This window comes from Anopheles moucheti, chromosome 3 (assembly GCF_943734755.1).
Source record: "Anopheles moucheti chromosome 3, idAnoMoucSN_F20_07, whole genome shotgun sequence".
Lineage (NCBI taxonomy): Eukaryota > Metazoa > Arthropoda > Insecta > Diptera > Culicidae > Anopheles > Anopheles moucheti.
Window position 1 is genome coordinate 81,813,049 of NC_069141.1, and position 23,766 is coordinate 81,836,814.

General features: G+C 43.3%; 7 protein-coding genes across 7 annotated transcripts in view; 4 read left to right on the forward strand and 3 right to left on the reverse strand.

Annotated features, from left to right (window-relative positions):
- Window positions 1-170: 170 nt before the first annotated feature.
- LOC128301477 (programmed cell death protein 5) lies at window positions 171-1,066 on the forward strand. The gene is made up of 2 exons (XM_053037980.1): window positions 171-332; window positions 523-1,066. The coding sequence occupies exons 1-2, from the start codon at window positions 279-281 to the stop codon at window positions 856-858; spliced, it is 390 nt and encodes a 129-aa protein (XP_052893940.1). The 5' UTR covers window positions 171-278; the 3' UTR covers window positions 859-1,066.
- On the reverse strand, window positions 1,060-3,210 carry LOC128301476 (protein disulfide-isomerase TMX3). The gene is made up of 3 exons (XM_053037979.1): window positions 3,079-3,210; window positions 2,727-2,979; window positions 1,060-2,632 (listed from the first exon to the last, which is right to left on the reverse strand). The coding sequence occupies exons 1-3, from the start codon at window positions 3,113-3,115 to the stop codon at window positions 1,636-1,638; spliced, it is 1,287 nt and encodes a 428-aa protein (XP_052893939.1). The 5' UTR covers window positions 3,116-3,210; the 3' UTR covers window positions 1,060-1,635.
- Window positions 3,211-3,372: 162 nt separating this feature from the next.
- LOC128302250 (nuclear envelope phosphatase-regulatory subunit 1 homolog) lies at window positions 3,373-4,578 on the forward strand. The gene is made up of 4 exons (XM_053039030.1): window positions 3,373-3,773; window positions 3,850-3,921; window positions 3,992-4,126; window positions 4,193-4,578. The coding sequence occupies exons 1-4, from the start codon at window positions 3,743-3,745 to the stop codon at window positions 4,357-4,359; spliced, it is 405 nt and encodes a 134-aa protein (XP_052894990.1). The 5' UTR covers window positions 3,373-3,742; the 3' UTR covers window positions 4,360-4,578.
- LOC128302248 (THO complex subunit 6) lies at window positions 4,474-5,768 on the reverse strand. The gene is made up of 3 exons (XM_053039029.1): window positions 5,628-5,768; window positions 5,154-5,558; window positions 4,474-5,086 (listed from the first exon to the last, which is right to left on the reverse strand). The coding sequence occupies exons 1-3, from the start codon at window positions 5,735-5,737 to the stop codon at window positions 4,597-4,599; spliced, it is 1,005 nt and encodes a 334-aa protein (XP_052894989.1). The 5' UTR covers window positions 5,738-5,768; the 3' UTR covers window positions 4,474-4,596.
- A 112-nt stretch (window positions 5,769-5,880) lies between these two features.
- Window positions 5,881-6,583, forward strand: LOC128304292 (transcription elongation factor SPT4). Its single transcript, XM_053041455.1, has 4 exons — window positions 5,881-6,015; window positions 6,086-6,192; window positions 6,255-6,310; window positions 6,382-6,583. The coding sequence occupies exons 1-4, from the start codon at window positions 5,947-5,949 to the stop codon at window positions 6,498-6,500; spliced, it is 351 nt and encodes a 116-aa protein (XP_052897415.1). The 5' UTR covers window positions 5,881-5,946; the 3' UTR covers window positions 6,501-6,583.
- A 292-nt stretch (window positions 6,584-6,875) lies between these two features.
- LOC128300906 (60S ribosomal protein L28) lies at window positions 6,876-8,396 on the reverse strand. Its single transcript, XM_053037154.1, has 4 exons — window positions 8,309-8,396; window positions 7,922-8,022; window positions 7,439-7,564; window positions 6,876-7,213 (listed from the first exon to the last, which is right to left on the reverse strand). Exons 1-4 carry the CDS (start codon window positions 8,394-8,396, stop codon window positions 6,962-6,964), a joined length of 567 nt encoding a protein of 188 aa, XP_052893114.1. The 3' UTR covers window positions 6,876-6,961.
- Window positions 8,397-9,825: 1,429 nt separating this feature from the next.
- Window positions 9,826-23,766, forward strand: part of LOC128305907 (actin-binding LIM protein 1) — a 36,017-nt gene continuing 22,076 nt past the window's right edge. Inside the window, exon 1 of the mRNA XM_053043543.1 lies at window positions 9,826-10,091. Coding sequence (XP_052899503.1) covers window positions 10,088-10,091 — 4 coding nt within the window. The 5' untranslated portion in view covers window positions 9,826-10,087. The remainder of the gene's footprint in view (window positions 10,092-23,766) is intronic.

Below are 23,766 nucleotides of genomic sequence, written 5' to 3' on the forward strand. Positions count from 1 at the left end.
GTGGCATTTTTAAATATTTTCTTTGAGGATCATTACTTGATTGAACAAAATTCAATTTTTATCGTAATAAACAAGGATTTTTCTCAATAATGGCTGTAATAAACGTCTGCACAAACGAACCGCCCTGTGCTACCTGTCATATCAAATGTCAAACCCGGTAGAACCCAAGAAAAACAGAAAGAAATTGTTTTGCCTCGAACATAACTCTCCGCATTTTGTATGAAAGTGCGATATTCAATATTCTGTGGCGAGTAATATAACAGAGTTAAATAAGCGCAATGGCTGATCCAGAACTTGAAGCGATACGGCAACAGAGGCTGCAACAAATGCAGGTATGCATCCAGCGCTTGCTCATGGTGTGAGCTCAGCACCTGAAAATGATTACTCACAACCTACAATATACAATATGCGTCGAAATGTGTCTATATTTAGTGAAACGGTTGTAGCAACATGAATGAAAGTTGCGAAATTACAAAAATATCGATGGAAATATCTATCTAATAAGTCCACTCTCATGCACAGGGTTCTAATCCGGAGCAACAAAAAGCCATGCAGGAACAACGGCAGGCGCAGGAAGAGATGAAGAATTCGATGCTGGCCCAGCTACTAGATCAGGATGCGCGTGCTCGGCTAAACACGCTCAAGTTAAGCAAACCGGAAAAGGCACAAATGGTGGAGGGCATGATCATTCGGATGGCACAGATGCGCCAGATCGGCGACAAGCTAGACGATGCGAGCCTTGTGAAGTTACTCGAAAACCTCAATCAACAGATGCCTCGCAGCAACTCAACGGTCAAGTTTGACCGAAGGCGGGCTGCACTAGACTCCGATGAGGACGATGATGATTATGGTATTTAATCTCTTATGTTTCATCGCGTTGAACGGCTTTCGTCGCTTAGCTTACTGGCACTAAAAAATGAGGACAATTTGTGGGAACACCGATATTACAAGCAAGCGCAGCTCACATGTCATCACATAACTCAATAAACGGCAATAACAACCATCTCAGTTCGACGCAAAGTTTTGGGTAAAAATTAAGAGTTTCTCTTCTGATTCATTCGTTGCTAAAAAAGAGAACATTCTAAACATACATCGGATACACACACGCACACATAAACACGTACGAAATACCCGCCGAACTTTGTGGGCTTAGTTAGTTTTCGGGGATTTAAAAATTGTCTAAAATGATCCTATTACTTGTTACCTAAGTTGTAGTAAGTCATTGGCGACGCATTACGCAATTCACGGTCAAGTGCCAACGAGCCGCCGGAATGGACAGTTATTAATTATATAGAAAAAATCAAAATAGTATGACTAGAGAAGGTGTGTGAGCAAGCTTTCCCGTCGGGGGTCCACGGTCGAGTGTCCTCCATTTAACGTTCCCCCGTTCGCGAGTCCTTGCTGTTATGACGGTCGATTTTTGGAAATTGTATATCCAACCGAATCGTCATGGATCTTGTACTGTTCAAAACAGCCATAGTAAACTCAATAGATGACTAGAAAGATATCCTGTTTTGCTGTGGTTGTGAAAGCCCATGCAAGATCCATGACTGTAAGGTTGGAAATATAATTACTGTGAACAGTCAGGCCACACTGTCATGGATTACGCGGCAAAAAAGAATTGCTTCATGCATCTTACTCCTTTTTCTCGTGTCGCTGTTCGGCACCTTCGTCCTCTTCTTCCGCATCGAGTATATCAGCACAGCATATGGAGTACATAATGAGCGATAGGAAGCCGAGCGGAAGACCGAACAACACCGTCGTCAGTACCGGATTACCGATCCACATCTCGTACAGCGAAGTCTTTGCCTCGAACCACGCACGGTAAATACGAACCGGTAGCGAATTGCCTCCGAACGTTGGTGCTGTCTGGTTGTGGATGCTGTCGAGGAAAATTTCGATCGCTTCTGGTGTCAGCTGCAGTGGATCGTCCTCGGGGATGTGATGCTCATTCGTCGAAGCATTCAGCACCAACAGGTGAGGCGTCGGCAAACTATCCATTGCGATTGAGCGTGCCAGTTCCGGTGTACCGACCCAGCCGAATTGGAACCGGCCGTGATATTTGTACTTATTTTTATGCACGAAAATTTCCACCATGTCGCGGAACTCCTGCTCGTGGGCCGCTATCTCGCTGAGCTTGTTTTCTTCCACCACTGCCAGTACGAGGTATTTTTGGGTTTGCACTAGGTGATGAATATTACTGCGCGTTACCTTCGGGAAGGTAGCAAAGCGCTCTTCATTCACCCACCGGAACAGTGTTTCGTTCAAATGGGCGGGTTCAATCCGCTCGAAGTTGTCCGAATAAGGGAAATAATAGTGACTGCGTTCCTTGTACACCAGTGCCGATGGGACGGTGTCGACATCAAAATGTCGCTTGGCGATTTCGACCGAAGTGGCATAGAAATAGCCATGCGCTTGGTACGATTCTGCCGCACTGTAAAACACGTCCCACAGCAACCCAGACTGCTTACCGACGTACGTGAAGAAGATAGGATTGTTCGATTTTAGTATGTCGATACTGTCCGCCCGCGTAACTAGCTGCACCGGTGGACCGGACATCCGATTAACGAAGTGAATCAATTCCTCCTTGGAACGTTCCCCATTGTATACATAATCGTAAGGTCCTTTGACGCTGAAAAAATAAAAAGGGAATTAACCCAGTTTTTTCTGTCTTCTCTAGTTGGGTGTGGCTCTGTTATCGGTATGTAGAGGGAACGTTTACTCACAATATTATCGTCGGGTATGCATTTACTTTAAAATGCTGCGCTACGGCCGTAAATCGCGTACAGTCAACACGTCCCACACGGATGTTCGTATTGTACAGGGCCTGTGCGACGAGTGCCCACACCGGTTCGAGTTTTTTGCAGTGGGCGCACCAAGGCGCATAAAACATCACAAACCATTGGCCCTCATTCCGAACGTCCAAAAACCGATCGCTTAATTCTAGCACTCGGGAACTGTTGACCAATGTAATGCAAACTGAAATCATCGCAGAGATAAGTGTACGCGACAGTTTAATTTAATTAAAACACAGTCAAAATCTAGACGAAATCGATTTTGTTTCGCTTGCATACTCACGGAACAGAGAAATAAGTAATTTCCACAGAGTGTACATTTCTTGTTCGCAATTAAGGTGTTCGCAGCCAGCAAAGGCAGATGGGTTGTTTTGCTTTTCAATAAACGGACATGACAACAGAATGGCGATAAACAACGAAATACTTTATTTTTTAGCAATCGCAAACAGAGATTATGGAAATGCAAGCAAATTTTAATTTTCTGCTGGTTCTGCTCATTTGACAGCAGCTGGGAAGAACAGTGTTTTGACAATTTCCAGCTGTCAACAAGGCTAGAAGTTGAGGCAACAGGACCTTAAAATTAACTTATAAAATCAAATATTCGTCCCAAATAGACAGTGGGGAAACAGGGGCCGGCTCTTGAAAATAGGAAACATTTTACTTTCGATAGCCGAATATTTAGTTCACAGTATTACATTCGATGACCGCGGATAGAAACCTCCCACTGTCAAAGTGTGTTTATTTTTCCCTGCTCTCGCGCATCTTTTTGCATCAACATTGGCATCGCCTGTAGTTGTAGAAAAAAGGTGAATCTTCTGCTCTACAAATATGCCGTGCGCTTAAGTACTATCCAGCGAGGCTCAGGAGTATATCTGTTTAGTGTAAGCTAGTGTGTACCGCAAGGTATTAGTCATAGATTCACAATTGCTCGCCGTAATCGCTCCAAAATGTCTCCCTCGGAAACGTCGGCTTGTGAGGGTGAGTTTGGAATGGATTGAAGTGGATGAGTTGTGTTGCTAACCCGCGTTTATTTTCCCCCTTTAAACCCCCACAGATTTGAAAGCGTTTGAGAGAAGACTGACCGAAGTGATAGCCTGCCTGCAGCCACCTACACTGCGATGGAGGCGTAATAATTTGTTTATTGAACCGTTTGCAATCGGATAGTTTACGAATACGTACCTTAAACTTCTTTCCAGTGCTGCTAGGCATAACTGCGTTGGTCACTTTCGTCGGTGCATTTTACTGGCTAACAGATCCGCGGACTTCGATTGTGCCGTTGATGGAATCGTTGCTGAATCATTCAATTTTCACGATATCAACCATCATCCTATGTATATATTTTCGTAGCTACGTATTGTCGTGAGACGTCCCTGCAATTATCTATACTTTCTTTACAGTGATCCTTTTCGTGTTTGGGATTCACAAACTCGTTATTGCCCCGCAAATAATAACATCGCGCACAAGAAATGTGCTGGCAGAGTTCAACATGTCCTGCGACGAGACGGGCAAGCTGATAGTTCGCCCCAGGCCCACGAATAATTCTCGATACATGGATATTAGTTAAATTGGCAATTGGCCTAGTGAGGCACCTTTTCAGCTTGCCACTCAGTGTAAATAGAAGTCAATTCATACACGCTCATTGCTTCCCAACCAACACAACAGACCAACGGTATCGAGGGATTTTTTCGGTTAGTTTATTTAGTTTCCCGTAGCACGCAATGTAAACCGTGTTATGTACATTTGCGCCTTTCTTTTGAAAAATAAACAGATTCAATTGTGCATATGAACATATGCTTGTTTTTCAAGGTTTTACATACGTGTTTAAAATGATGTCGCGATAGGAAAAGTTCGTACAAACGTCGACCTGTGCTGAAGCGCCGGCGATCGAAAGAAATCGATACGGTTCCGTCTGCAGCGCCACGCTATAGACGGATGAACCTGAGGTCGGGATTTCGGCCGTTACGATGCCGTTAAAGTTGTACTGATAGAACTTCTGATAGTCACCACCGACGTAGATAAGATCATCGACAAACCCGGACACGTGCACGCGCTCGGGAAAGTCAAAGTCGGCCGTACAGTCGAGTGATCGCAAATGCCACAGAGAAAATCGGGGTCCTCCGCCACATACAAGCCAATCCTCCGTCATGGAAACTGTACCTTGCCACGGACCGAATTCAGGACGTTGCAAAATTGGTTTCCTGTGGGGTTCAATTTTTGCGTAGGACGTCTTTTGCCTTTTGTCCCACAACATTATCGAACCATCCTCGGAAGCTGTTGCCAACTTGCTGGCACTAAAAAGAGACAGGAGGATTTGAATATTGTACGAGAAATAGTTATCACGAAACCTAAAAACCTTACCATCCTGTTACGCAGTGAATGTAGTCCGTATGACCGTTAAACTCGCGGCAGACTTTTCCATCCTCGAGCGAAATTCCGTACAATACATTGTCGCCACAACCTGCGTACAGTAGATCGTCGTGTCCGCTCAACCAAAGATAGTTTACCTCGCTCATATCTGCACTCTCACGTGGTGCAGGCAATTTTACTGTCCAGCCCTTCTTTCCAATCAACCCCGATTTGCTGGACCACTGGTACCCGCATATTTCCCCGTTTAATCCAACGATCAAAAAATCTTTGTGAAACGACAAGCTATAGATCGGACAACGGTCCGTCACTGAAAGGGTCTGTACGGGTATGGTGGGCAGTTTGTCCAGTTCCATCCGCGATGCATCCGTGCCATTGCTGGATGTTATCCGTTCCACACTGCAAGAAGCATACAACGGATGTGAATAACTTTGTATGGTAGAAAGTTTCCCTAAAAATAACCGTTACCTAAACACAAATATTTCACCAAAGTTGCTACCACAAAACAGGAAGCGGCCGTCGTTGGAAAGTGTTTGCGAGTGAATCGTAGTGTAATAACAGCGGCCGATGTCGATCATTTTCGGTGAAGATCAGAAATTTTGTTTACGCTGCCCCGGCGTCATGAAAAATTCCCATCCCATGACATACGTCAGCTAAACGTCAACACCTGCGAAACGTCAAGGAGCAGCAAGGACAACATCAACAACAGCGTTGCAATACGGGAAAGACGCCGTGGTACACTTTTGGCTGGACTGTTCCTGGAGCTTTGTTTAGAAAACAGAAAATAATGGCTTTCGATTCAATCCCAAAAGATTTACGGGCGTTGCGGGCATGCTTGGTGTGTTCATTGGTAAAGGTAAGCAAACAGGTGGGATACATTTAACAGATTTGAGCTGTAATTAAACATCGGTTTATGCTCTTTGCAGTCATTCGATCAGTTCGAAACCGACGGCTGTGATAACTGTGAGGACTTCCTACGAATGAAAAATAACCGGGAACAGGTTTACGATTGTACCAGCAACAATTTCGATGGGTGAGAAAATATGTTTTAAACTAAGGCCAAGGCCATTAAACAACGCTCTTCTCGTTTTGTAGAATGATTGCGGTTATGACTCCGGACGATAGCTGGGTTTGCAAGTGGCAACGATTAAGTATGTACCTGCCAGCAAGATGATACGGTTCAACAGTAAAATAACACTGAAAAACATATAATGCTTTTTAGGTCGCTTCACAAAAGGAATCTACGCAATTTCTGTATCCGGAAAGCTTCCCAATAGCATAATCAGGGAAATGAAGAACCGTGGAATTCCGTATCGGCCCCGCGACACGAGTCAGCGATAGATTTTATACGTTTTCTTTCGTATTTTGTAATAAAATGAATCATTTAGGTAAGATACAAGACAGATATAAATAAAGGGAAATTGTGACGATATGATTTGGCTTAGTTTTTGTATTTAATTGTAATAGTTTTTCCGTTGTATTAAGAGGGAAAGAATTAGCGTAAGACAGCTGCAAACATGGTCCACTCAGAAAATTGTTCAACGTGCAAGAAGAAATTTTCCAGTTCTGCCGATTAGTCCCTTACAAAAAAAACTAGACCAGTTGTATTATTGGGCCCTGCATTTCATTCGTGTATGAACTGATTTTATCTAAATAGCATAGCAACATCGCATCTATTGTTTCTCTTTGGAAGAAGGTATTACACACGCGCAGAAATATGTTTGATTTGTTTTTATTTTAATCACTTCCCAGTTAGAAGCTCTTCCTCAATGCTCTCACAGAACAAGAGTCCTTCCCGGTGCTTACTCGGCCTTCTTGGGTGCCGCAGCGGTAGTACCGGTGGCGGCAGCAGCAGCAGCCGGAGCAGCTCCAGCCTTACCCTTCTTGGTCTTGGTGGGCCGTTGCGAACGAAGGATCGCACTGGCACGACGAAGAGCGGCCTGTCGCAGGTCCGTACGGTATTTGTTGGCCTTGATGATGTTCTTAATCTTCTTCAGCGTACGACGCGGTCCCTGCTTCAGAGTCACCTTAACTGGTGCCTTGGCCGGCTTGTTCTGTAAAGAAATGCAAGGAACACATGTGTGAACTTCAGCGAAAAATAATTTGAACGGACAACTGCTGTACACTGAATGATATTTGATCAGTATAGGGTAATGGACGTAGTCGTCATGTGGTTCTGTGAACAGGTTTCCTCACGTAAAATATAAAAGCTTATTCGAACTAAACGATCCCTACTAGAGATGCCTAGTCAATTTAGAGGAATTAAAATGTATACTTACAGCCTTCTTGGCGCGCTTGTACACAAAGTTAACGCCCTTCTTCTCAGCCGGCGTAATAGTGATGGTCTTCTTGTGGACCAGCCCACTGTAGCGGTACGAGCTCAAGTTGGTCAGATTGCCGGGCTCCTACAAAGAAGTTGGGTGGTTCTGGTGAGAATGAGAACCTACATTAACATCATATTAACGTCGTGTATTTGTGTTTAAGTATAAACATCTTCCACACTCAGGCATTCTGGCATGCCGTACCACGTGCTTCAAGGATAAGTATCCTTATTTTCTCTTCGTTTACATCAGAAGTAGCAAATGATACTACACAAACTCAAGCCATTGAGTTTCAGAGATCTTGGTGTTTCAATAATGGGTCATCATTCGAAGAGATTCACAAGCACGGGAGCCAGAACTCGAGCGCCATTATGCGTCGTTAGCTGTGCAGATGTTTCAACTTAAAGTGTATACAACCGGTCCCAGACGAGAGAAACTTACCGTGCTGAACGGCTTCTTGATGTTCTTCTGCTTCATCAGATACGCATGATGATCGCGTATGATCAACCAGTTAAGGTGTGACGAATCCATATTGGTAGCTTCTGCAATTGCAAAATCAAGCTTAAATATATATTTTTTCACTCATCACCTACTGCACCGATACACCACCCTGCGTCAAAGATGGCGTATGTCGGTTCCACGTGTGGAACACGACAGGCAAATGTTGTGCAGCAGAATCACATTAAAAAAGCTTACACCAAACTAGTTCTTCAATGAAAAGAACCATTGCACAGATGATCTACAGTTCTCGAGAGCAGAGAACTTTAAATGATGTGATTTTGTCTCCATTTTACTAGTTAGCTCCACGAGCTGCGAACAGAAACTCACCTCTTATGTCGGCTGACAGGATCGGAAAGACTCGCTGGTCGGATTGATTTTCAGAGAACGACGCGAACAGGCGGACAATTGTTGACATTTGGGCGGATGTGGATTTTTTAGTACAGATCAAGCAAACTATTGCGTGATTATTGATTTCAAGGTAATATGGAAAAGAAAATTGTTTTGTTTGAATTTGTTTTTAGCACAATAATACAATAATTTTGATAAAATCTTTTGAAGACATATTGAAGCACATTGTCATGTATTGTTTTTACTTAAAAAGGGATTTAATGAAATTGTTTTGATATGAAAATTATGAAATATGATTCGGCCAATCGTAGATGTCAGTTGCCTAGTTGGGTATAGATTCGGAACGTTTTGTTGTTCTATATCCGTGTGTTCATTTCGTTTATTCTAAATTAACATGCAAAATGGATTCAAGTTTACAATGAAAGGTCATCTTGTAGTTTCTAGTAACTTTTAAAGCCAAACTCTCCGTTTTGCAATGAACCAAATATTCTTTTGACAGTAACTGGGCACCATCCGCCCAGTGTATCATCGGCCAATTATCCGAGCAGTTTTGTGCTGGGCTTGAAAATCAACAGAATTGTTTTGTGTGTGGTTCGTTGCAGGCGGTACGGGAACAGCGCTCGCCAGCAATTTTCAAAGAAATCGTCTTTCGTCGGTCGTCTTCAGTGTATTCCGTCGCGTTAATTGTGTGCATTGGTTAAAAGCAAGAGGCAAGTGTTTAACGGTAATTGTATTTTCTTCCCAAATTATCCACAAGGACCCCGTGGTTCATTGATTGAATGTGGCGTTCGTTTGTGGCGGTGCTCTGGGAGGTTTAATTTTCTCCGAATTGGTTTAAAAACCCTCATACCGGGTGTGTTGAAGAGCGGTGTCATCATCGCGAAGAAACCCCTATCAATTGTAACGGAGTTTAATTTATCTGACCGGGAGCAACTGCAAGAAGTTTTGCATCCGGATTATTTAGCATCGCCAGGAAACGGCGAGGAAAGTTTGGCCAAATTTGGGGAACAACTGCAAGAAGTTCTGCATCCGGATTATTTAGCATCGCCAGGAAACGGTGAGGAAAATTTGGCCAATTTTCCTTACCCCTGCAGAGCGTATGTGTATGTGCTCGGTTGCGGTGCGGCATTGCGTATAAGTGTGCGTGCTTGTGCACGGGATGCGCCGACAATTGGTGTGCGCAAAGTAGCGAGAGATGTTCTTTGCTTGGTGTGTGCTTTTTTCGCGAATCGCTTATTGAAGAAAACCCGACCGAAAGCAGGAAAGCGAAGGAAAATAGCTGTAAAAAGTCTTACAAGTGCGGGAGTTTTTTTATACTTTTCAAAAGCTTTACGCAAATAGCAAGTGCAAAAAGATTCGTGTGTCTGTACACCGTGCCGAACAGGGGTAGCAAAGCATCCGTTTGTTGTCGCTGTCTTCGGAAGAAAACAGAAAAAGTCAGTGTTGTGCAAAGAGTTTTGTAATTTAGTTTTCTTCTCCCACCATCAAGCAGGCATTGAAAAGGTTAAACCGTTTGGCAGAAAACCGAATCCGAACAGCAAGAGGTGTTAATCGAAACAGCCGGGGCAATAATCCCTGCCCGTGATCCAGCATAAACGGGTGGCTCCGTAAGCAATAGAAAATCCCTTCTACCCCGGAACGTAATTCCCGGCAAGTCGAAAGGGGGAGTGTGAAAAAGACCTACATACACCACAGAAAAAATCCCGAAAGTCAGCAGGAAGGAGAATAGGAGGAAAATCGAAATCATCAAACAACAACATGGGTAAGTGCGTTTGTAGGGGTTAGTTTAGATTTTAAGGGCGAAAATTGAGATAGAACTGCGGGAAAAGTGCCAAGTAAAAGGAATGAAGTGCCGTCTGTCAAAAAGGGGTCTTGCCTGGGTATTTATGTATGTGTGTGCTAAAGAAAGTGGAGGGTGTTTAGCGTGGAATGAAGAAACAAAAAAAAACACATCGAAGGAATGGAAAACGGTCATCCGAAGGATAAAAACCTGTGCCCACGGTACATTTTCCAAGGGGGAAAAGAAATGGCATCAACACACGCACACTACTACATGGTAAAGTTTTCATTGGTCGTAGTGTGCGTGTGTAGGTGGGAAATACTGTGGCGATGGGAAATGCGTGAAAATGTTCTTGCTGCTGCTAATGGTACAAATATTGCAGCTAACAAGATGGAGAAAAGCAAGCAATTATGTGGTGCCGTGTGGTAGGGTATCGTTTTGCTTGTTAATAAGTTTTGTTTAAAAGTATTCAATAGTTAACAGTTTTATCTTGTAGGTGAAACATCCAATTTGACCATTCTACTCCGCGATGCCTAGTCATTTACCGCACGTCTTTAAAATGTCGAAGGAAAAGGTCACATAAAACGGTGGTTCGTCATCAAACGTTCCGGCAAAAAACTGCGTAGAATAGTACGAAGAAAATGCGAATGTCCTGTGGGCAAGTGCGCACATTGCCACTCCACCGAGTTCGGAACGATTGCGAGTTTTCAGCCAACGTGTCTACCATCGCACGTGCCTTGGTGCGCGAGAAGGAACGTAGGGACACAACCCGGCAAACTTCGACATGGAAAAGAGAGGGGATAAATGAACGAGATAGCCGGGCGTAAAATAACGCAAAAGGAGATAAATTTTCTTTCCCTTCGAAAACTGATCATCTGCACCCAGGAAGTTAAACTTGCTGCAACTCTCGCGCGATAGAATTTTCCTTTGGCCAAACAGGGAGCAAGAAAAGAAAAACGCCGAAGAAAGGCCAGCAACATTCGCCCCAAACCCGCTCCGACCCCAGCCATTGCAGCACCGTTGTAAGTTTACAGCGAGTCTATAAAAGCGGTGTTTTATTTTGGGGCGTAGTCCTCCGGCGATCCCTCGGTAACGGGGAATTCTAATTATAAATAGTGCGTGCGATGCGATGCGCCTCTCGCGATGTTCTTTCGCGGTTGTTGTTGCTGTTTTTTGCTGGGTGAGAAAATATTTCTATCCTATCGGCGGTCGTCCAAGTCTATCCCATGAAAAAACCGTCCGACCGTCGCCGGCTTCCGTGCCGGAATCTGGAAAATGTGTCTACTGCTGTTGAGCGTGCGTATGCGTGTGTGTGTGAATGGAGAATGAAAAACGGGAAAATGTACGCCGGTGCACAATCGTCCGCTGAATCGTTTACAGAGCACGGTTGATTACTGCCGTTTCTGAGCTTCCAATCAAAAACTTCTCACTTAACTCGCACGCCGTATACCAAGCTCACATGTGGTGTGTGGTTGAACCAAAGGAAACTCGTCTTTGTGAGATAGGAAAGGGCGTAATAAACCGACATGCTCCACTGTTCCATGTGTTGGATGAATGTAATCGGCTGATAGAATGTTGTCTAGCCGGAGGAATGAGATAGGAGGTAGCGGAACAGTGGAATTAAAGGAAAAAGAGGCACGAGACTGTTTGGAACCCTGCGCCGAGGGTTCTATTATCGATTTTTCCTTTCCGGATTGGCCGTGCCGAATGTGAAAATGCGGAAATATGGTACGGGCAAACGGGTCTCGGTTCCCGGATGTCTCGACATTTCGGTGAAGCAAGAACAATTTGTGGGAGGGTGCGGTGACGAAATGTGACGATATAGGACAGCGAAAACGCCATTTTCGATCGTTTTCACTAACCCATCCCAGGGTTGGTGAAGAACTCGTTGCGCTTTCTTTCCCGTTTCATTCTTCCCGGAGCTTTCGATACACGCTTAAAATGCCATTCACACCGTGCGTTATGACTGAACCTTTTGTAATAACGGTGGTTTGAAATAGGCCGGGACATTCTTGTCGATTGGAATGAGCATTCTTGCTGTTGGAGAGATTTGCTTTTACAGTCAATAAAATTATGCAACGAGCGTTCGTGGCTGATTTTATCCATATGACTAATCGATTTTTGTTTTATATTGTAATATCCCTAAGTTTGGTAAAATAATAAGTGTTGTGCTTCATGAATATTTTCTGAAGAATCTTTCATTTGAATAATTTGAGACATTCGAATTATGGATCTACTTTGAAAATAACTATTATTACCAAACTTCATTCATATATCTGTAGCTTCATAAATCTCAAAATGAAAAATTTTAAGTATTTGGAAAATTACAAGGCCGAATCAATTAAACGTATCCCTGTTTTAGACGATGAAAAAGGATGTCTTTTTATCTGGGAATAAACTTAGTATAATTATTAAATTTCCATTTTATTTTAAAGTACGTAAAATACAATTAATAAATATATCAAACGTGCTGATCGTAAAAAGCATGTTTGTGGGAATTGTTCAGTGTCGCAAGCGGCATTTGTTGCTGGTATCTTATCTTCGTGATACAAACTTTTTGATTAGACCAACAAGTATATTGCAAACATTATGTGTGACGGTGCTTATCACCTTATAAGGTTACCAAATCTTCATCGTAACCAGTCAAAGAATGTTTCATTTGATACGACCTATAAAACGCTTCCACAAAGATAATCGAAGGCAGGAAGACTGTTTCATATCCGAACGCACACAGTGGCTGTGAGTTTATGAATTGAGTGAGATTGTTAAAATTTCATGGAGCATTAACAAGTTCACATTTTCATTTGCAGGAAGTGTGTTTCGCTTACAGATCTACCAGTGCAAAAATTGCTGGCCACCCAACCGAACGAACACTGAAGCTTTTTTGAAGGTGTATAGCTTCTCATGACAAACAGCGGTTTGGCATGGATTTGTGTGGTCGGCAAGTGAAGGGACGGGTGATTCAAAACACTTGACGAGATGACGAGACACAACCACAGGATGAGACCGATTATACTCCATCTAGACCGGGCAGTCGATTTGCATTGGGGAGGATATGCTCACAAACTCGTCCATGTTTACCGTAGGGTTGTTAGTGCGAGGAAGGCCTTGAAATTGACGTCACGTCGTAGATTGCGATTGCGAATACCCCACCGAACCATCCGACACACGATATTGGTGGTGCTGTTGGTAGTGTGTATGTATTGGGCTGCAAGATTCGAGAAAATTGTCGAAAAATACTATCATCCGCCCATCACTGAGGGTGACTTGTTCGCTCGCAGCACTTGAACGGTGAGCTTCACAGTGAGCGACCGTTTCGAACGTCCCTTCGCAAGTGCATGAAGTGAAGGAAGATCGATCGGGAAAGCGAAGCGGTTGAATTTATTTAGCGTGTTTACCCAACGACAAAACGTCACAACTCACATCCCATCCCCGCGATATATCGCTCCCCCTGTGCATATCCGCCTTTCTCTCGATCGTGAGTATCGAAAATAGACGATGATGTGATAGATCGTGCCGCTTGCCTTTTTCAAACACTCGCATACAAACACAAACACCGCAAGGGTTTCGTACATTCCACCGGGGATTGCATTCTGGGTGAATGGGTGGAGGAGAGCATCAATCTGGCGACACTTGTCACAAGCCATAACAATCTCGATGCGGTTTTCCATCTTTGCCGTCGCGCAGACGGGAAGAAACGTAAAATAGACGACCGTGTTTTCGATGATGCAATTTTCTCATGGCAAATTTTCATTCCACTCTCTCATTGGCTTGTTCGAAAAAAAAAACGCCAAGGAATGTGTGCGTATGTGCACTTATGTCAGCTATAACACACTGTCCTGCGTGCATCATCATCATCAACGACTCGCCGAAAGACAGGAAATGGCAATCCATCCATCTGTCGCAGATCCGAGATCCGACGAAACAACCGCCTCAAAAGGGCCCGCCACCCGAGTGGAAGTGGAAGCAGGTTTTACCGGTGTGTCCGTTTTGATTGGTGCGGTGATCGGTCGGCGTTTAGACCCCTAGCGGCCAGTGCCGGCTCGTCTTAGAGACATGGCAATAAACAATCCAGCAGTAAACTGGAGCACACTTTGAAGTGTTAGAGGAGCGGGCGATAGAGATAGATAAAGCGCGGAGAAATAAAGATAGACAGATCGCACCGTAGGACGCGGCCCTTTTTGTGCTCCCATCGCTCTAGGCAAAGGTTCATTAGCCCCGGCCAGCTGTGTGTGCAACTGGGTGATGTGGTGGTGTTTCTGTACGATGTTGACTTCATAATGGAGATTCAATTAGTTTAAAAACCCCCGATGGGCTAAAGTATGTGTAGAAGCTCCCCGACTGAATTAGTAGCATCAGCTCAGTTCTTTTGATGAATTGGCTGCATAGACGATAATTTAGGTCTTTTTCAAGATAGGAACATTTTTTAAAGCAATTCAATCTGTGGAGAATTTTAGGTTAAGGGAGATTCTCTTCCTTAAGTCTGGAGAGTATTTTCATTTCAGTACTTCAAGTTTTCCTCGTTTATCTAACTAATAATTCCCACCAAAGTTGATATTTGTACTATGGAAAACAATAGCAAACATCCAACAAGTCCTCCAAAATTTATTGCATTTTTTTTTATTAAATTACGATCCCGGTGGGATTCGATTGCTGTAGTATATTGTGAGTCATTTTAGTATGATGGGTATGGGTATGGGTAGTGGGTAGGTGAACTTTTACACAGATGATAGTGCAATAAAACGAAAAAAACTGTTTTAGTTTCGATTATAAGTACGGCACCTTAAAACACCTATTGTTGACCTATTTTTTTACGTAACGGTGACGAATTTAGTAGCGGTATATTATTTTTTCCAATTTTCGTACAAATCACCACAGCCAAATGCATCATTACGCATATCATCTTTCTGCAATTGATGCAAATGTTAGTTTTGGTTGTTTTATGAGGGGTGAATGTAAATTAAAAAGAAAACACCACCAACAGACACACTTTTCTGCACCCTTTGCTGTTCCACATTTACTGTCAACAACTAGAGCATAAAAATACAAACATTTATTCCATGTTCGGCGTGTGTATGTGTGCTTGTGGTGGTAAGAAGGGGGGGGGGGGGGGGGGGGGGTTGCTGTGAAATACGAACGGGAACAAAGCCTTCCATCATTTCTACCTTTCTTTAAACCTTCCGTCTACCACTCCCTGTTCCTGGCAGGTGCAAAACAAAGCCCTATCCGCACTCAAACTACCATCACCACCCTGTACTTTGCTCCCTATTGGCGATCATTAAACACAATCAACTGAAGAAAAAAAACGAACCACGTCAGCACGATGGCAGTTGATTGATGAAGTTTTGTCCCTAATTTTATGTGTCTCGTTGCTGACGTTGCTCTCGTGTGTATGTGTGTCTTTTTTTTACATCCCCAACTTTATTACAACCCATTATGGCTTGTGGGTGTCGTTTTACCTACCGAGACATTATACTACAATAATGTGCTCATGTGTGTTTTGTTTTTTTTTTTAAGTATGTTGTTTTATTTAAAACCCTAATTCTTCTGTGTGCCGTTGTTAAATTTTGGGGGCACAATTAGTATACCCTTCATTTGCACAAAGCATGTCAAAGCAGGGACGTTGCGCTGATTTGGCGTAGGCTTCCGATTTCAGTGACTTTGGACGACTTTGACGATCGTCGTCGTTTGTTTATGTTTTAGCCATTGTCATTTTGCGATCCGTTACGAACACTTGTCGCGATACTTATCCCCTTAAACATGTTCCAGCTAATAGATATTACATTGTGTAGATCATTTTTTTCTGTCTAATAAAAATGCTGACTTTTTGTAGCTCAAAAACTGCCACGTTATTGCACAGGCAAAAACACACACACAGGGTGGTGAGGGAAATTTCTGCTAAAATGGAAAGTCTTCAAGGGTGGATGGTAAATCAAAGCATGGCGAAAGCATCTTATCCAGCTACAATGTGATAATTGCCCTCAAATGGCAATGATCTTGTGGACTTTCTCACCTTCGCTTACTCGGTGTACAAGTACACATTGTATGCACTGCCTGGCGATCGTGATCTTTTTCATATAGCTGCAGCCCGCCGATCGGTGAAAAGGTTGTTCGGATGTGCTTTGGCTATTCTTTTCTCTTCTCGAGTTACGGGTTTTTGCCCCTCCGGTTTTGCGATAGTGTATAAAGATAAAGTCGTAAGTACAGGCGCTAAGATGATGGCCAACAGTTGAGGCAGATTCATGGCTCTACACGAAACCCTTCATTGCTATTGAATTTTGTTTTTTTTTTCTTGAAAAAAATGTGATTTTCAAGATGGAATTTTAGGATAAACATTTTGCATTTCTAGTGTTAGATTTTGAATCATTAGATGGTCTGAAAAAAGTGATGTTTTTTAAAGTTTATATTTTTCCCTTAATTATCAAACATGAAGAATGAATAACATTTTAACAACAAGCAAACGTTTACGATATTGTTGAACAGAAAACAAGCAAAGTTTCAAATTCAAAACTCTACATGCTCGACTCTGAAGGGTTAAGCCCATGCTCCGCAGTATAATGCGAAAAGGAAATGAAAGAAAAGTCCAACCACTCGCGGGTGTGCACTTCGCCAAAGCCTAATGTACACGCGTAAAGTGGGAAAGATTCATCGGGCCCTTTACCCCGTAGCCGACGAAACGAAATTAGACCCAAAAACCAATTTTCTCTCCTTTCGCCACTTCCCTTCCGGGGTACGCATACTCCTGGCAGCCGCCAGTTGCACCTTTGACCCAAAACCGGCCAAGGCGCCACCACCAAGATGTGTTTAACCGAAGGGATAAACCCTCAGCCGAGCACACCGCGTACACGCACTTGTCTGTGTGTTGTTTGGCTGCTCACTCGCGTCTTAAAATTGATGGACTTTTCGGTGCCCTTCCGTCAGCCGCCGCTTTAACGATTGACCGACTTGTGCAAACCCCATTCTTACTCCACTTTCCGTGGGCAAGGCGTTTGGCACTTACTGCCCGGGACGAGATGTCTAGTTGTTGGTTACTGCACCATTTCTCGTGTGTAGGGTGGAATGCTAGCTTTGCCTTTTTTTCTGGTTCGTTCCTCAAATGCATACGAATTTCGGTGCTTTTTTGTTCATCGCCTCAGCCTTTCGTTTCTATTCGAGTCTGTTTGGCTGGCCGGATCTGCCTTTAATTGACGCTCGTTAACGGCCTACCGGAATGGAGTTGACCGCTGAAGGAAGTGTTGGAGGTTTTTGCTAGAGACGTTCCTATTTTTATGCCCCCCGATGATTGAAGAACTCGCCCGGTTGGGGTGTACGGGCTTTCAGTAAAGATGCTGAGAAAAAAAGATCTACCATTAAGTACTGGGGACCTACTTATTGGTGCTTCTCGAATCGATTCCGAAGGGGAAAAAATTGGGAGTTTCTCCCTTTAGTTAATTTCATGCTCTTCCATATTTCCTCTATACTCGCGCAAGTTTCCTTCTATGTGACTCCGGCACGGCACAACGGGTTGTTAGGATTAATAGTGTGAGCCGAATTTTTTAGGTTTTTCTTAGGTCTATTAAAGAAAGCCATTTACCATTGGTGACAGCACACACGAGCGCTACCAAGCGTTCCAACAGAAAACGAGTGATACTTGTCCGCGGCCATCGTCATCGCATTTCCGGTACCGGGTGTAATAAGATGTGTTTTTCAATCCCACCCCCCGCTTTCGAAAGGAAATGTTTTCGTGTGAGAAAATTGAGAAAACAATTCTCCTCACCCTGGGCGGTGTGTTGATGGTTGTAGCTATGCATTAAATTGGGGCCATTTCTTTTCGAACACTTGCCACCATTCATCCACTAACGATCGATTTGGAGAAGGGGTTGATGGTTTGTTTTGTTACGTTCAAAAAATTTATTATAATTACCCCGTGCCAAATATCGCCCGGTAACGATGCGCTGAACGTTGCACCTGCAATTATTTGTCTTATTTTGATCGTTTGTTTTGCGAGTGCGAGTGGGAAATTTCCCCCAAGGGAGAAATTTCCCTCAGCTGATTGTATCGTACGCGAGGGGTTTTGTTTGCTTTGCCATTCGTTGGCCAAATGTTTCACATTCAATTTGGTATTATGGCCTATACCTCGGGGGTGATTTCATGAGCAGACTGTTATAAAAAATTGACGAATGTGTTAGAAGCCTAACATTAATCGAGTGGGATGCATTTACTAACTCGGGATTCCTCCAATTTATTCTTTCAATTTATTCCATGTTTTCAATGTAAATTAAGCGTAATTTGAATCTTTCACCAGATTTTATATTTAAACATAATTTTAACATAAACAGTGTTAACACAATTTCATGATTTTGATTATTTTTAACATTTTTAAGATCTTCGGCCTAAGCCTAATATGTCCAGCACGTTATTTTCTATGCTCTCCCTGATAAGCTGTAAATCCGACACCACTTGCTCAATAATCTTATTGCGTAACGTTGAAACACTCGTTACATCGTTACAGTTTTATCGCGTTTGCGAACATAATTCCCTTGAAAATCGAAAGTAATCGTTTTATCTACCCTTGGTTGGTCTAACGAATTGGCTTGGTGCATGTTACACGCAAGTTCGCCACTGCCGCAACTCGTTTCGGTAGTTTCTTCTTGAACGCTTTGCAGTATCTACCGCAATGGCCTGCAAAAAATTAAGGTAACGGACCAAAGTTAGTTTCTGCTTGCGGTATATCACAACCACCCGCTCGAAGAAGCGAGAGATTAAACTTTGGCATGTCCTTGGCCAGTAGTTGGGACGGGCGGGGGGACAGTAAAACAGGTTAAGCTATCTTGGTAAACTTCTTGACTCACGGTCAAATAATCCCTGAATCCGTCTAAGAAGCTATCAATTTCCATCGATGCGTTTGAGCGGTTGTCGTACCCGGGTTTGTATTGTGCATTTCCCAATGTGTTGTGAGGGGAATGCATTTTAAGACACCTGTTTTCTTTACGGTCCGGAACAACGGTTGTAAGGCTGCATGAATTGTGTCAGGTTTTGAGTCGTCTGTCACAACAGTGCCTGGGAACAGGTCTATACTTTGGAGTAGGGTAAGAGAATGGAGTCACCACGATGCCCATGATCATGTCGACGATCGAAAGGTGTTGCCTTTCATTCCAACTTGCTGGGCCGTACGGTCAAGGTGATAAGAGTACGCAAATGAGACACCGTTTGCTGCGTAGCCCGATGGAATTGATATTTTGTTGTAAGTCGTACACTTAAGCATGATTATGCAGACTATATTCATTGCTAATCAAACATTTACGATGGTGTGTGGCTGCGATAGTCCTCGTTGTTAGCTATGGGGTTGAATTTGTTAGATCACACCCTGGAGGTCATCATCCGCCCCTTCATGATTCCAGTGTGCGCAAACGTGCACACTCACACATTTGCTCGGAGGAAGATGATTATCAACGAATGAAACAATGCAGGGTTTTCTAATAGATAGGATATGGCGAGCTTCAACTGATTAAATAACAACAAACGATTAAGATAAACGATAAGATAAAGTATCAAATTTGAAAGAAATTTTAAACAAATGCAGTGCAGCATTACTTGTTTTTAGTTTTCGATTAACTCATTCCCAAAAATTTCATTTTATATCTCAAATCCTGAAACTACCGATATGTAAACCGATGGCTAGTAAAGTGGTTTGTGTTTCACTATTAACCTTTGCGTTTATCCTATTCACTGGTGCGATTCAGTAAGTTTGGTACGCCATAGGCTATCTATTGTAAAACCCTGTATGTGCATAAATTCATATCTGCTGATCGAAACATGATCGACAGAGTTTAAAGCATGTGCAGACACTTCTTCCTCGGCACATAATGGGGCTTCATGTTGGCTTGTTTACCAACACAAAAAAAAAACCACTTGTTCGCATCGTAAAAATGTTGGTAATGAAAAACTGCGAGACAGAACAAAAAACTCCATACATACTCACTCGAGTGCGAGAGTTAAGTGATATCTACCCTCGAAAACAGCAGGTTGACACACATACAAAAAACCTACCCTTATGACGACACTTCGAATTACGTATGCAAATAGCTCGAATAGGAGCCAAAGTTTCGAACAAAAAGTATGAAAGAAGCATAATGGTAAATACCGAAGGTAGGAAAAAAAATCCCAACAGAATGGGAATGTCACGCACTGTTCAGTGATCAGCCAGTCGGATTTCGGATGATCATTGGTCTAAACCACGTTGCGTGTGTAAGGCTCGGAGTCGGTCAGTCGGTCAGATTCATCATGCTTGTTTCTTTCTCGCCTTCCCAACAATCCCAACTCCGGCATGATGATAGATCGATGTGTTGTGTCTCGTGGCAGAGGCCATCCAACCTTCCCAACCGGGCCCGAGTGTATGTCACCTCCAACCGATCTGACAGATTGTGAATGACAGATAGTAGTGCGCCGCTACAAGCCCAAAGTATCTGGCGAAATGGTGTTTTAAAGTCAGCAACGACTGCAGCTCGCGGTATCGGGGTTGCTTATCGCGAAAATTGCCTCGAAAAGACCCACCGTTAAAAAGAAGAGAATACACCGGTGAGCAGAAATAAACCGAACCTCTTAACTACCGATGACGGCACGCAAAGCAAAAGTGCTCGCTGGGGTTTTAGGGTCGAAGTCGTGGGGAAAAGATTGTTGTTCATTCTCGGTTACGGTTTGTGGATGTCACCGGGACCATTTACTGCAGTGGTGCGCTCACTGATAGTGGTCGCGTTTGGTGTAGTGGTATTAGCACCACCAGCAGCAGCAGCAGCACCAGAAGTAGTAGTAGTAGTCGGTGGCATTGGAGGTGAGATAATCGAATACGGGGCCGGGAAAGAGTACATGTGCGGCCGCGCATATGTTTATAATGGAGCACAGATGATGTCATCAGAGGGGAGTAATATTTGATTTGGTTACATCACTTTCGGACATAAATATACACACACACACACGTGCAGTGGCAAGCTATACGCGTACGCGTGGAAGAATCGCGAACAGAATTGAAAACAATAACACAATCGAGTTTTATTGCAAAAAAGAATAGAGAAAACCCCTCGGTTGCGAATGTTGAATACTGCACTCAGCCAAGACAAAACAATGATGCAGCGAGATGACTGTTTTTTTTTGCAATTTGCATCGGGTTTTTGATTGGATTTTTTAATAGATGCGGTGAAATTAGTTCATTTAGCTGGTGTGTGGTTTTGCAGAAGATTAAATTTACGTTTGTCCTTCTTTCAAAATTGTTAGTTACAAAACTAAGTATATTGTAGGAATATGCTTTGTATGGTAAGCAGTACGTAGGACTAACACAGACGCTATGCGTGAATGAAGTCAAGGAAAGCCACAATTCTCAAGCCTACGTCCGAGTGACTCATTAATTTCAGGAGTTGTTACAAACAAAATAATTCAAACATTTTTCAACCAAATAAACTTGCAGAATGTATTATCGCCTTAATCTACCTGAAGTTGAAAAGTCTATTTTTCACTTAACAGTAAACAGAGTCTTTCTTGAGAAACAAACAATAACTTTGTATATTTTATTCACTTTATTTATTTTTATATACATCGAGAAGACCTTAAAACCGTACCCCATTAACGGTCACGATAAGAGCTTTGTTTTATTGTACCTTTTATCACTCTATTATACCGGATGGTGTCCACTTGGACTCTTCAACGATGACGCCATACCATCGCCTCGCAAAGAAAGCAAACTAGCACATAAAATGTTGCGAGAAAAGCTAACAATATTACTGGCAAAATGGCAAAGGTTAATAACGTGTGCCGCAGGAGGTGGGCACGTCACTGTAAGGTGGGTGGATGATGCGCTTGATCGCATTTTCTTTTTTGTTGCGCTGTGGCAGTGTCAAATGCTGGGGTGTGCTTGTTCGGGACGCACCGGGCATGGTTCGCTGATGGTTTGTTGAGTTGCAGGAGCACCGATCGTTCGATCGATTGGGAGCATCACTTTCCACGCTTCCTCCTGTCAACCTACTCGACGCGAACAATAGTACAACAACCACGCTCTCGTGCCACTGGTTGGAAAGTAGTCAACCAGAACCGCCAACCCCCAATCAATCAACCCTTCCCCAGCCAATGGCGTTCGGTTCGACAATTCCCATTTCCATTCCCGGATAGGAGCGTGAAAAGCGTTTGCAACCGGGTACGTATTATTGCATCGTAAATTAGATGAAGCCAGACCATTTTATAGATGGAGTTTTTATTTTCCTCCCCCCACGGCTACTACTACTACCCAAACCCCTAATGGTGGTTTTGGTGTTGTGGTGTGGTGTGCAACCCTCATTATCTTCATTGAGAGAAGATTTGGTTAAATAAGACATAAATAAAAGAGGGGGGCAAAAAGTGATCAGCAGACCGGCGAGAAACAGGCAGCAGTAGTTGTGGGTGATTTTTCACGGATCGATGACAATGTTTTCGTCATCTGTTGGGAATGGTGGTGGTGGTGGTGGTGAAACGTAATTGTAATTTCTCTTTTCCGCTTTTGTTTATACTTTTACGGTGGTATAAATGTTCCAAATCACAGCATTGGCGCTCTGATGGCAGTGCTGATTGATCGCTAATTTTTCCTCACCGTGGGGGGATCTTTTATCCCAAATTTCCCCACCGGTGGAATGCTCCAAAATTGGAAAGGAATTTGATAAATTTTAACGCCATTTGGATTGTATTTTGGAGACACGCACACGTTGGGATGTGGGAGCTGAATGAATTTCGTTCCGGAATTCTCCAGAGATGCCTTAACGGAGAGAGACAGAAAGTAAGGGAGAGAAAGCGTAAATGAAAAACGATCTACAATCTCAAGTATGGAGTGTGAAAATTTGAATTATGGTGGCAATTTGGGTGCCTGTTTCCCTACGAGCGAAAGGAAGACAGAAAGGGAGAAAACTGAATCCAGAGCGGAAAATTTTATTTGTGTAGGATGTGTGTGTTTTTTTTTCGCTGGTGGAACCACCGTGACGAAGCCGTATACGACGAAGCAAAAGTCGATTTTAGGGTGGTGGTGTGTAAAATATTTTCTTACCTTACCGCATGTGAAAAACGAAGACACATGTGTTTTTCGTTCGCTTCGTCGAAATCAACCTCAAGTATGGTCTATTTGGCAGCTTCGACGGGGGCAGAGCATCGGTGAAGTAACGGCCACTTGCGGCACGGTACGATCGTGGCAAGATGAACAAAACACACACTGACTGGCTCGGTTTGGAATGTTGTTTGCGTGCGTGGATCCGATTGCTTCACGGAAGCGACCCTCTCCCCCTTGGTACCATGCCCCAAAACTTCCCCAACTTAGGCAGGGGTTGATTGACGTCGACGACAAGCTATGGGGATATGGAGAAGCACGGTGTTGGAATTGTCCGTGTTTGCGTTAATTTTTCAGTGGCATCTTGAGCACACACCATGAAGCATGAGACGGGGGGTGTGTAGCATACGGACAAAACGTTCGGTTTCGGTTTAATTTTTCGATTGTTTTGAAATGCCCTCCAAAGCCCACGGTAAATGTTTCTTTAGCAACTCTTGTTGTGGAGTATGGCTAATGAAGGTTTACTTCGTATGGGAGTAGTTGCTTTTTTGCGTTTATTTATCTAATACTTGTGTCACCGAATGAGTGAAGTGTCTGGCAAATAGAGCATAGATGAAGATC

Excerpts from the sequence above, each read along its gene's own strand:
- LOC128302248 (XM_053039029.1), bottom strand. The coding sequence starts at position 5,737 with ATGATCGACATCGGCCGCTGTTATTACACTACGATTCACTCGCAAACA. Across the intron at positions 5,559-5,627 it reads GGTGAAATATTTGTGTTTAG|TGTGGAACGGATAACATCCA; the intron begins GTAACGGTTATT and ends TGCTTCTTGCAG. Across the intron at positions 5,087-5,153 it reads ATTCACTGCGTAACAGGATG|TGCCAGCAAGTTGGCAACAG; the intron begins GTAAGGTTTTTA and ends GTCTCTTTTTAG.
- LOC128304292 (XM_053041455.1), top strand. The coding sequence starts at position 5,947 with ATGGCTTTCGATTCAATCCCAAAAGATTTACGGGCGTTGCGGGCATGC. Across the intron at positions 6,016-6,085 it reads TGGTGTGTTCATTGGTAAAG|TCATTCGATCAGTTCGAAAC; the intron begins GTAAGCAAACAG and ends TGCTCTTTGCAG. Across the intron at positions 6,193-6,254 it reads ACCAGCAACAATTTCGATGG|AATGATTGCGGTTATGACTC; the intron begins GTGAGAAAATAT and ends CTCGTTTTGTAG.
- LOC128302250 (XM_053039030.1), top strand. The coding sequence starts at position 3,743 with ATGTCTCCCTCGGAAACGTCGGCTTGTGAGG. Across the intron at positions 3,774-3,849 it reads GGAAACGTCGGCTTGTGAGG|ATTTGAAAGCGTTTGAGAGA; the intron begins GTGAGTTTGGAA and ends AAACCCCCACAG. Across the intron at positions 3,922-3,991 it reads ACCTACACTGCGATGGAGGC|TGCTGCTAGGCATAACTGCG; the intron begins GTAATAATTTGT and ends ACTTCTTTCCAG.
- LOC128301476 (XM_053037979.1), bottom strand. The coding sequence starts at position 3,115 with ATGTACACTCTGTGGAAATTACTTATTTCTCTGTTCC. Across the intron at positions 2,980-3,078 it reads ATTACTTATTTCTCTGTTCC|TTTGCATTACATTGGTCAAC; the intron begins GTGAGTATGCAA and ends CGATGATTTCAG. Across the intron at positions 2,633-2,726 it reads GCATACCCGACGATAATATT|CGTCAAAGGACCTTACGATT; the intron begins GTGAGTAAACGT and ends TTATTTTTTCAG.
- LOC128301477 (XM_053037980.1), top strand. The coding sequence starts at position 279 with ATGGCTGATCCAGAACTTGAAGCGATACGGCAACAGAGGCTGCAACAA. Across the intron at positions 333-522 it reads AGAGGCTGCAACAAATGCAG|GGTTCTAATCCGGAGCAACA; the intron begins GTATGCATCCAG and ends TCTCATGCACAG.
- LOC128300906 (XM_053037154.1), bottom strand. The coding sequence starts at position 8,396 with ATGTCAACAATTGTCCGCCTGTTCGCGTCGTTCTCTGAAAATCAATCC. Across the intron at positions 8,023-8,308 it reads CCTGTCAGCCGACATAAGAG|AAGCTACCAATATGGATTCG; the intron begins GTGAGTTTCTGT and ends TTGCAATTGCAG. Across the intron at positions 7,565-7,921 it reads TCAAGAAGCCGTTCAGCACG|GAGCCCGGCAATCTGACCAA; the intron begins GTAAGTTTCTCT and ends ACTTCTTTGTAG.